This window comes from Lissotriton helveticus, chromosome 6 (genome assembly GCF_964261635.1).
Source record: "Lissotriton helveticus chromosome 6, aLisHel1.1, whole genome shotgun sequence".
NCBI classification, from domain to species: Eukaryota; Metazoa; Chordata; class Amphibia; order Caudata; family Salamandridae; genus Lissotriton; species Lissotriton helveticus.
In genome coordinates this window covers 1,658,225,893-1,658,238,527 of record NC_136067.1, presented here as the reverse complement: position 1 = coordinate 1,658,238,527, position 12,635 = coordinate 1,658,225,893, and the positions used below count along the sequence as shown (strand labels likewise).

Sequence of the window (12,635 nt, the reverse complement as noted above, 5' to 3'; positions counted from 1 at the left end):
TGTTTAACAGAGACAAATCACTCCTTGTCCCCGTCAGTGGATGTCGGGAGGTGCTTGAATGGCAGGACTGTATACCTATACATAGGCTAAGCTTCACCTACCTGGGATGACTATTGCTCCGTACCTGCAATCACATGGAGTTTGAGCCTCATACCGCTGCTACACAGAACCCGTCAGGATCTGGCTAAGTGGGCTGCCCTCCGTCTTACTGTTTTGGGAAGAGTTGCACTATTCAAAATGATTGCGCTTCCGCAGCTACTCTATGCCCATCAAAACTTTCCATTCTTCAGCCCTTAATCCTGGTTTAAGTGCATCACCAGGGTACTATGCTCCTTTCTGTGGGGGAACAAGGCAATACAGATAACTCTTCCGAACTGTATCCAGAAGTCATATGACGGCGGCCCGGGTATGTCCGCTGTATAATGTCCCATTAAGGTACTGACTTCTCAGCTTCTTACCATCAACAACTGAATGTTTGGTGACCACAAGGATCCGGGATTCCGTCTAGAAATCTTGCTTATGGGTTGGCAGCATATCCTGCCCTACCTATATTGATTCCCGGTCTCACGCTTCCTGCCTGAGACCACAAGGACCACTCTGTTGTGCTGCCAGCTCCCTCTCCAAAGACTTGAGTGGGACCGATGGCTGACACTGGCAACACCCTTGTGAATGAGTCGGTGGATGCCCAAAGTCTCCAGCTTGGAGTGATTCAGTCACTGGGACCTGCTAGGCATCTCCCATCTAGGGGATGTCTGGAGACGCTCTCACATAAAGTCCTTCCAGGACACCAGGAGGAATTTAACCTCTACATGACCCAATTTTACAGATACCTGCAGCTCCAGCATGCACTAACTGAATACTACTAAAGCCTAAAAGTTGTGCCAAAACACAGTCCCCTTGAAGCCCAAATTATTTTGCCACTATTGGAGAGGGATTGCAGTATGCAGATCTATTGTCTTTGGTTGCGAATTCCCACGAAACGTTCGGAGCCCTGCGAGTCAAATGGCAGAACTGGATTGCCAACCAGTACAACAGTGACTTGAGAGACACCAGGATTGCCCCTCAAGATCTAGTTATCCCTTCCCAATCATGCCTGATCCAGCTTTAATTCCTCCACACCTCCTGTTACACCTTGCGCTGGCTGTGGAGAATGGGGACCCTCCCTACCCCTACCTCCCCAAGATTCACAGCCATTGAGGGTGACTTTTTCCACATTGCATGGGCCTGTTCCATCATTGCCAAATACTGGTCCACTATCTTCAGGAGCATTTTGGAGATTCTGGAGAGACCCATTGACTGTTTCCCTTACGTGGCCTTACTGGGTATCCTGGAGGACTATGAAGAAATGTATGCTAGTAGGCATATTGGCACTGTTGTGACCAAACCCGATATTGCCCACTGCTGGATTTCTTCTTCGCCACCAACGATTGCAGAATAGTGGTCTCTGATGGACTGGTGTGCAAAGGTTAAAGAACCTATTTATTCAACCCAGAGCAGCCCCTGTAAGCATGGGAGGATCTGAGGGAGGTGGTAGGGATACTATGGCCTTGATGGTCACTGATTTGCAAACTTAAGCTTATTTTATTGCCTGATATCTCAATTACGAATTCACTATGTAGATATTGTGCATTGTATTACAGTTTGACCTTTGTTGTAAAATAAATAAAAGTTGGCTTGTGAAAAAAAAAGTTCTCAACACCAATCTATGAATTAATGGTCTTATAATATGTCTCCCTTGAATCATCAAAGTTGAACAACGACTGTAAATTAGTTTGCTACTACTAAAATTGAACAAAATGCAATAAACTGATATTATCTAGTTTTTCCAGCTCTTACCTTTGTCCCTGAAATAGAATAACGCAAGTCTGATCCTCAAAAAGTTCATTTTAATTGGATTTTTCTAGCATACATAAAGTTGGGTTACTTTCACCAACTACACTGTTTCTAATCCTGAAAGTTCAGTAGTATGTCATAAAGGATTTTTGCTACACCTCCGTTTTCAAAATGGATATCAAAATACAAAAGGAAAGCCCGTTACCCAAATGCTGCCCCATTCCAAGACCTTTGAGCGCCACACCCAACATGAGAGGCCAACCATCATACACGTAGCCCTATAGTTGCCCAAATCCTCCTTGAAATGACCTTTAGAGAATCGGGGCTTGCAATTTTTGTTTTGTACCAGCACCTGATTACTGCAGCTTTTCCCACTTTTTGATGGACTGACAAGCCACACTCCAGCCTTCTCATAAGCTGTTAGGCAAACTGAATAAATGCCTCTGTAGATTGCATAGAAGGCCAACAAATTAGTCAGGTAGAAAACTTCAAGTATTTGGGGGTTTTACTAGATTTTGAGTTGAAGTGGCACTCACTCATATCTCAGAATGTTTTGTCCTTTAACAGAGTGACATTCAGTATTAAAGATTTTTTCCCTTTGGCTCGGACACACTTGCATCAATTCGGTCCTGGAAATTTACAGGGCTAAGTGCATCCCTTTAGTAAGCCACTGTACTGGGATATGGGGATATGGAGAGGTCTATTAGGGGTCCCCCAAGGTGTTCCCTCTGAAATTGTCCACAAGGAGCTAGGCTTAGACTTTCTCATTGACCAGCTACACCTTGGTCCCCTAAAGCTTAGGAATTACATCTGGTTAAAGGAGGAACTTAGGTTTAGCAGATTCATTCTGCATGATTATTTAATATTGGAAAAATCCTCTATCCCATGGCTGGGTTATGTGCCACGTAACCCGTGGGCCCTCTGTTTTATCACGCTCTGTGGGCAAAAAGGTGGAAACATCGTTCACGAACAAGTCGGCATCAGAGCGCGACGACCTTGCACTAACAAAACATTCTATGCGGCATGCAATTTTTGTGCAAGCTGTCAGTCATAAAGAACCATATCTAACCTGGAATATGACATGCCAACAACGTAGTCTGCTGACCCATTTCAAGTTGAATCTATTTCCTCACCTTATCTTCTTTAACCTCCGTTGTTTTTCGATCTCGGTCCGCCCCTCTGCGAATGTGATAATACAGCAATTTATGCTACTTTACATATCACTATGCTTTTCCCAAAATACAATAATCTGTGGTACAAGTTTCTGTTTCCGATTTTAAGGCCAATTAATTTTAACGAAGTCAGGCCTACTCTACTGTTTCTACAGTTCTTAAACTCTCCTTCTGTTTGTTTTTTCCTTGTAAGCTTTCTGATGGGGGGTTTAAAACATGAATGAATTTGACGATGATAACCTGTATGTTCATTTTAATGATATCTAGTGTCTTTTATGGTTTTATCTGTAAAATCTGTAAAATCAATAAAGATGATGATGATGACGATTGCATTGTGCTAAATCTAAGCAAGGGGATATATTGCCCAAGAATTCTTTCTTACCTTAAGTGATATCTGATAGAAATTAGGCACTAATTATTTCCCAAATGGAGTCTAAAGAGGGACAACCACGTCAGTAGCCAGATGAGACAAAGAAAAGAGAGATCGCCTTCGGTTTTAAGTTGGCTGGAGGAAAATGAACCCAAACGTCCTAACACTTATACGATATGCCCCTACTGATGGGCTCTCCATTGAGTAACCAAGTTGCTTTTTCAGAGGTTTACTCTCAAAAAGTATTTGCACAGTGAATCTAGAAGCTAGAGAGTGAATGTTGTAGACCGACACTTATGTTGTCTAGCAAGACTGTGTCATCGGCATACTGAAGAATTGGCATTACTCGGCCACCTAACCTTGGAAGGGTGGGATAGGATCTTTTGCTCTTAAGTGTAGTTCTCACATCTGCTAAATACAAATCGAAGAGCAGGCGAACTAAAATGCACCCATGCTTTAGGATTCTATTGGTGTAAATTCTGTTTGATGTAATCCTATTATTCCTTAGCTTGACACACACCCACTTGTATTGATATAACCCCTGTGTTCCACAAACAAGTAAGGGGGGGTTCCTGATGATATTACTTACTCCATAGCAAGTTTCCATTAATGCAGTCATTGTGACATCAAAGTGACCTCTGGTGGTATATCAGAGTAAGCTCTAAAATGTCATAAAACAAGTGTCATAGAAAGACTGCCCTACTATTTCGAACGTTCTGTGCATTAAAAGAATCACCAAGTACTAGTCATTAGACTATTATATATTTCTGATCATGTGTGCATTGTTAGCACTTGAGATCAGAGTGAACAGTACGAATGAACTGTTAGGGCAAAAAGCAGGTAATAGAAAGAACAAATAACAGCTATGCTCCATTGATTTGTTAATGTTTTACTTCCGATCATATGTCTCACATAAGGTAAGGGTTCCCTGAAAGAGAACAGGTATTGTCTGTTGCTTTTGTACTCCATACGTAATCAAATTATGATTAACTATGGCTTAGAAATTGTATAAAAGAGATATATAGGAGCTCCCTCTACAAAGCCATTTTACTATCACAATCTCTGCAATTTTCAATTTTCGTTTTCTATTTACTAAACCCATTTTCCAAGTCTGAAAAGCCCTTCCAAATCACAAAATAGGGTTAACAATTCATTCAGGTTCGCAATTAGAATGCGTGAGGAGTGAAAGGGCTGTCAACTCATAATGGGGAGTTAAAATGGTAACCATTGATTCGTTACTGGCACCACAAGGTAGTAACAGATTGCAAAAGGGACGCCCTCCCTTTAGTAAATCCTGTCAGGTGACCTCGTGGGATGCAGGCAGTGGTCCTTCAGACCACTCCATGCTCCTCTCAAGGTATTCACAAACAGAACACCGGAGCTGCTTTTTTTCTTTTTTTTAAAGGAAGTTTACCATTTGGGAATGCAAATACAAGGAAGGTGATGTGTTCTTTGCAAGTCATTATTTCTTTATTTGTAGTCAATTGCAGGGGGTCACAAATAGCACAAGTCCTAATTAATATGCATTGTGGAAGAAGTTGTGTAAGCTCCTGTTAATGAAGATTTTGCAGTGTGGCCTATATTAGCACATTGGTCGCATCACAAAATTAAAGATGTGTGGCAAAAAGTCGGTGCACAATTTGCAATCATTTGTTGCACCCGGTCTTTTAATACATCGGGCCATCGGTTCCATACTTTAGAACAATATTATAGAACAGTATTGTTGCTGCTTTTAAGGATAATTAAACAAATGAGAACATTGGTGTGTTAAATTAGAAATCCCTGCTTGAAGTGACCCAAGTATTGTGTACTTTTCAATTAACAGTATGACGCAGTTCGTCTGAACCAGCTGTATGAGCAAGCAAGGTGGGCCATTCTCTTGGAAGAAATTGACTGCACTGAAGAAGAAATGTTGATGTTTGCAGCGATACAGGTATGAACTTGATCTAATTAGCAAAACCAGTTTTCAGAGGGAACTGGCAGGAGAAGCCACACGTGCATGTTGATACACGTGCATGTTTTCAGAGCTCACACTAACACTTAACTGTTGAAGCAACGCTAGTGATGCACTGACATCCCAAGGCAGTATTTGAAAAGCACACAAAAAGTAATTTGCTTAAGTGTTAAAAAATAGTGAGTTAGGGATGCTGTCCTGGGTGTGAGGGAGTGGTTTATTATTGTTCTCACTGAAAAAGTAGAAGGAGCAGACCTTCCCCTTCTCTCTGGAGTAAACAAATGAGTCTCTTCCCCTTCCCTCTGGAATAAACAGATGAGTCCAACCAACTTTTGGCAGACGCAGACAGCATGGCCAACTGGAGTGCCTCAAAACCATTTGGAGCGTACTGATGCGAAATCTATACTGCTTGAAGTGCCATTCATGTTATGAGCAGCAGTTCTTTGCTCTCAGAAGCCTTAGGGCTGCTAAAAGAGAATGGAGGTTGGAGATAATCAGGGGAAAGATGATTGAAAGTCATCAGGAGTTGATGATGGTGATTAGTGGGAGAAGCAAAATGTAGGAGAGGCACAAAGGACTAAAGGGAGAGAAGAGAAGAAGCTCTCAGAGCCCAAGTTTAGTGTGACTGAAGACTTCAGCCATCTTGGCTTTGCTATAGCACACAGCATTTTTGGTGTGTTTCCAGCAATGCAACCGTAACTACTGAACACTTAGGTAGTGTTACCCCCAAGGAATTTCACCCCATTCGTTACGGAGTGCCTAGCAATCACTCTCTACTTACTAACTGGTACCATGTTGGCAACAAGATGGCCGCCTGGCAGCAGCTCCCGTGAAGAGCTCCTGGTGCTGGGGATTCCCTTGGGCTTTATCCCTGCTTAGCACATACCAGCTCGTCGGATCTTGCAGCAGAAAAGTAACTGGAGCAAGTAACTGGATTGGGAAGTAACCGGATTGCCCTGAAACTGCGTGAACGGGCTGGGATTCAAGCCCTCGCCCCAACAACGGACAACACCCACTGAAGGAGGCAGGACCTGCTGAGCCGGCACTCGGACTGCGGAGCTATCGCAACCGGCCACCAGACCCGTGCCTTTAGAAACACCACATCGCGGCGCAGCTGAAGACCCGGGGAACAGCTGAGTCGGCTCGGCGGAGGGTCCCGAGCCAGCACCGCCACAACAGAGGAATCCTGAAACACCACACTCTCCGCGAGGAATAGCGGAGACCAGCCCAGCTGCACCGGGACCAAGGTGGACCGAGCACCGAGCACCGGACCCATCCCCCCCCCCCCCTCTCTAAATTGGCAGATGCTGGCCGCTACAGGGGTACAACGGACAACAGGCGCAGCAGGGGAGCACAGCGGGACGAACACCGGACCCCGCCTCCACGCATGAGCTGAAACAACGGACCCCCCTCCACCCAGAAGCCACCGACTGCAACGGACCCCCTCCCCCCACCCAGAAGCCGCCGTAGCCGCCGAAGCAACGGACGCCCCCCCCCCCCCCCAGAAGCCACCGATTGCACACCGGGATGAGGCCAGCACCCCCCTCCCCGCAGTAAAGGAACTCTCCCACCCGCCCCGCAGTAAAGGAACACCAACGGACTGGAGGGCTGGGAGGAGCAGCTGACGCCGGCATGGAAATAGTTTGCAGTCACTGGTGAGCACATTAGCGTACAGCGGACACAGTCCTTAACTTCAAGAGAAGGTATTTATGTACATTTTTCTTTGGCTCTGAACTTTGCTGTACTTGTACAAAATGGCGGGGGTCGAAAAAAACAAGAACCTAAGGCCATAAATCACCTACTGTGCCCACGAGAGTCCATCGGGATGAGTCTCCCCCACAGAGGGAGAAACGAAACTTATCTCACTGCTCACAAGCATGGAAATAGAAAGAGGACTAAATGTCTGATCTCATTGCTCACAAGCATGGAAATAAATAGTGGACTAATGTCTCTTCTCCCCATATGTGGTGGCCATTTTGACACAGTCTCCCCCCTCGGACCACCATCGTGGCTAATCTTTCTTTTGCACCCTATGTACTAAGATCTGGTCTCCTCAGGCTATTTCTAATCGCATTTGGCACTGTCCCCGTAACATCCTTTACTTCACCTGTGACACAACGAACGCTACCTCACACCCAGCTTGGAGCTGGGCTTGCTCCAAACGGAACCTGGAACCTCTCCACTCTGCTCACAGGCAATAACAACAAATAAAGGACTAGCGTCTTCAGTCCCCCTACATGGCGGCCATTTAAGACTGACCTCTCTCTCTACTCAGCGGCCATCACAGACTAGTCATTGCCTTTTACCGCAGGCTCCAATTTTATTTTAAGTATTTTATCTTATTGTCTTATTACTGGATCACGACACTTTATGCATTGCTTTCACACTGCCATCGTTTATTCTAGTGTTATACTGTTATTGCTGCTATATATATGCACACTTATGGGACTTAGTAACTCATTAGTAGTTTAGCCCTATTATAGCCTGTATGTTATTGTATTTTTATTGTAGTGCTATATTGTTATTACTGCAATATGTATGCACATTTAGGGGACTTAGTAACTATTTAGTAGCTCAGCTCTATTCTAGCCTGTATTTTATATGCGACAAGCTGCACATATCTCACCTCTATCCCCATCATTCACTGTCCGCTTCCACATGTATTTATTTTCTTATTGGGTTTTCATTGTAAGCTACGTCACGATATTGCACTGATTATTACTACCTCATCCAACTCTCTCTGGTAGGCAAACTGCGCCCAGCCACTTTCTAAGCCTAGACTACATTGCTGCTACCATGTACACTCTGATATGTAACTAAGCCTCCACCCAATAGGCCTTACCTCGCATAGCTGGTCACACGGTGTAAGTTGACTGCTACCTGGTATATAGGATACATCTGATAAGATGCTCCCACGCACTGGCTGTTCGGGGATCACACTGACCTCCACCCCCTATATCTATGCTCACTCACAAGTGTCCTCCTTGACCTTGTAACTAGCGGCTGACAGCGTGTACTATCGCCCTAGTTCAGACACCTAACACCACAGCCTCTCTAAAATGGAGCTCAACGGCAAGCACACTTTTAGAATTAACTACCCCTCCATCCCTCTCTCCAAAAATGCCACTAAACGTTTCAAACACAACTTCTTGAGGGCGCACCCGGAAACACCCTTTGCCGACACCTACTTCTCATCGGGCAATGGAGCCCTGAATACTGATTTCATCTTCCACACCTCACGCAGAGCCCAATGGAGAAAAACTTTCCTATCTCTACTCACAGTCTCCATCACCAAGAAAACAGCCCATGGCTCGACTCTCACCATCACACCTTCCCACCTCTTCCCTGGCAGGTCTACCATTACAATCTATAATACCGGGATTGTCCTGATCCAAGCCACGGACAAGAACCTGGAACTACTAGACAACCTGTTCCCCAAGTTCAAAGAGCACCTCTCCAAGCTGCGGACCCGAACCCAGAAGTCCGCCAGCACTATCCCCCCTGACCTCGCAGCCACCACCTACTACACCTCTACCCCCAGCACCCCAGTAAATGGCCCACCTGCTGTTAACGCACGCCACTCCCCAAGGACAGTCACGAATATCCCCGCCACACATACTAGTAGCCCCTCCAACACGACACTTCTTATCCCCACCCACACCCCCTCCATCCATCTCCCCTCGGACAGATCATCCCCCACCCACAACACTCCACCATTTGAACAAGCCATCGCCCAAAGTTCATCCACCCCCTCTCATCCCCCCCTCGACAGACACCTTTCCCTCCCCATCTCTCTCTCCACTCCCACCCACGTGTCTCTCACACCCGACACAACAACTCCCACCCACAACACGCCTACATCTGCACACACCATCACGCGGAGTTTATCCACCCAACAACCCCATCCCCCCCACGGCAGACTCCTCTCCCTTCCCCGCTCCCTCCCCACTCCCACTCATAACGTCATCCGCCTCCCAACACAAGATACAGAACATACCTCCTCCCTTACCCTAACACCCCCCTCTCTCCCACCTCCTATTCTTAGCCCTCACAACACGCCTGTCTCCCCCACTGTCTTCAACCTTCACTCACTCTTCTACTCACCTGTTTCTTCTCCCACTGAAGTCACTATCTATGCTTCCCACCCACCGCCTGCCTCACCTTCACCACTCACACCCCTCGCCCACAAACACGTCCACACCTTGAATACCATCCCACCCATTAGCACCGCGGAACACCTCAACAACCCTCCTGACTTGACCTTATCCACACTCCAACAAGTCAAGGATGAAATTTTACAAATCAAAAAGGACATCCACGCAATCAAAGACCTTCTCTCCTCACAGCCCAGTCTACCTCCCACCATCCCATTACCCTACAAACGACGCACCCTTCCTACATACACTCGCCCCCGACGACTCCAGCAATGGTCCACTATCCCCGTTCGCAATAACTCCCACCGCCCCCGTCGTGTTCTCAGCCCCCTGACGGACCTCGACCTTTGCTCTCTCCTACACTCTTATGGCCCAGGTCCGGTAAAAGGTTTTTCCAATTCGCACATCCCCATACCCACAATTCCCACAAACGCTCTCAGGCTCCCAACACTCAACAACAGATGCTCCGTCCCTAACAACCTCAGGAAAGTTCCCCTCACACTAGAAAGCTCGTCCACCCTTCTCTGTCCCAAACTCAAATGCATCCTACTAAACTGCAGATCGGCCCAGAGACATTCCTCCGACATCGCGGATCTTGTCTCAAATAGGGAGCTAGACCTAGCCTTTCTAACGGAAACGTGGCTCACTGAAGCCTCCACCCCGATTATGGACATACTAGTCCCCCCCAATTATCACATCATCAGGTTGGACAGGTCTCCTGGCAAGACGGGCGGGGGAATTGCATGCATTGTTAAGAGCAACATCTCCGTTACTCAAGTCACCTCCCCCTCCCTTTCCTCCTGTGAACTCCTCTGCCTAGACATCATCAGTGAGGGCAAACAAGTATGTACTTTACATCTCATTTATCACCCGCCTGGTGACAATCTCATATTCACCCAACAAGTCATGGACCTGATCACTTCCAACGCCGGTCGGCAGACCACTCAAGTCTACCTGGGTGACTTCAATCTCCACTGGAACGATCAGAAAGACACTGCAGTGAATAGTCTAAAAACTTTCCTCAATGCGCTTGACCTCACCCAATTATGCGATAAACCAACACACGACAAAGGCGCGATACTCGATCTCATCATTGCCAAAGAGAACGCTATTCAATTGGAAACGATTCTACCCTGCGATTGGTCAGATCACCACATTATCACCTTCTTTATCAACGAAAAAGTTAAACCTAACCCTACTCAACCAATCAAATCCAAAACATGGAAAAGGGATTTGAAGAATCTTAACCCCTCCACCCTACCTCCCCACATCGGCAACCTCCTCCTTCCCCCTTCAGGTGCCTCAGATGTTCAATCACTGACTGACCACTACCTTGACTCTATGAATACAATAGTCAATGAAGTCGCCCCTCTGCAACTGAAGAGAGTCTCCACCAAAACCTCTAACCCATGGTACGATGACAGTCTCAATGACGAAAGGCGTAATATGCGAATGGCAGAGCGCACCTGGAGATCGGACCCTTCAGCACTGCATCTCAAAAAGCTCAAGAACAAGAGAAATGCCTACTTTAGGAAAATAAAGCGCACAAAGTCGGACTTCTTCAGCCGCCAGTTGGACCAAGCGAAGAATAGGCCAAGAAAACTGTTCGAGTTAATCAAGACCCAAACAAAGGCACAACCCACACAAGCAAATAGCACAACAAACGACACTCCACACTGTGAAGCCTTCTCTGCTTTCTTTAAACATAAGACTGACAACATAAGAAATGGCCTCATAATGGATGTAAATCGATACTCCAACTACACCAGAATGGCTGACACTCAACCTAAAAACAAGGCATCTTGGCAGTACTTCGATACCTACTCGGAAGAAGCTATACACAAACTGCTCTGCACTTTGAAGCCCTCTAATCACCTCACAGACCCTCTACCCGCTAATGCGGTAAAAGACTTTATCCCCTTGCTCCTCCCTCTCTGGACCAAGATCATTAACAGCTCGTTGCGACAAGGACACATTCCAGACTCCCTTAAGGTGGGGCAAGTCACGCCTATACTCAAAAAACCTACAGCTGATCCGTCTGACCTAAACAATTATCGACCCATCACCAATATCCCCACCCTGGCCAAACTGTTGGAGAAATGTGTCCAACTCCAACTAACAAAACACATTGATAAATTTGACCTCCTCAACCCTCATCAATCAGGTTTCAGAGCGAAACATAGCACGGAAACAGCTATGACACACATAATTGATGACGCCCTCCAAATTCTGGATCGTAATGAGTCCTGCCTCCTCATCCTTCTTGATCTCTCGTCAGCATTTGACACGGTCAAACATGAGAACTTGTTGGAGCTGCTAAGTACTAGGATGGGGCTATCGGGAACTGTGCTCAAATGGTTTTCGTCTTTCCTTCACAACCGGTCTCAGAGGTTCAAGATCGACAATGTACTATCTACACCGGTGCCGGCAGATCTTGGGGTTCCACAAGGATCCACCCTCTCTCCTACACTGTTCAACCTCGTTATGGAACCCCTCGCCACCTTGCTTCAAGCATCCAATGTTCAATTCCATATGTACGCTGATGACACGCAACTCTACCTAAAGTTACAGTCCCCGGAAGATATCAAACAGCTGAATTCCACGCTTATTAACACCCAATCCTGGCTGGCCGATAATCACCTCAAACTAAATGCTCTAAAAACTGAGTTCCTACTCATCTCACCTCCGGCGAAAATCTCCACCACCCAAACCTGGCTCAACAACCTAACAGCACTCAATGTCCAACCTACCATCGTGGACTCGGCGAAATCCCTAGGCATCACACTCGACGCCAAGCTCGACATGCAGCAGCACGTCAGCAAAGCCACAAAAGCAGCTAATTTCCAAATTAACACGCTGAGGAAAATTAAACCCTTCCTCCCTGCCAAAGACTTCCAAACTGCTGTACAAGCTCTAGTCATCCCTCGAATAGACTACGGAATTGTGACCCTCAGCGGTCTCCCGCTATCCACAACAGCACCCTTAAGAGCCTCCCTGAACGCTGCCGCGAGACTCATTACTGGCTCAAGAAAGCACTCGCACATATCCCCAGACCTAAAGTCTCTAAAATGGCTGCCTTTTGAAGCCAGAATACAGCTAAAAATTGCAACTATGACACACGCGGCCGTGCACCACAAGGCACCCTACTACCT

General features: G+C 46.4%; 1 protein-coding gene across 1 annotated transcript in view; it reads left to right on the top strand.

Annotated features, from left to right (window-relative positions):
• Positions 1-12,635, top strand: part of FERMT1 (FERM domain containing kindlin 1) — a 323,796-nt gene that overhangs the window by 155,895 nt on the left and 155,266 nt on the right. Inside the window, exon 7 of the mRNA XM_078649519.1 lies at positions 5,201-5,308. Within this exon, the coding sequence (XP_078505645.1) occupies positions 5,201-5,308 (108 nt within the window). The remainder of the gene's footprint in view (positions 1-5,200; positions 5,309-12,635) is intronic.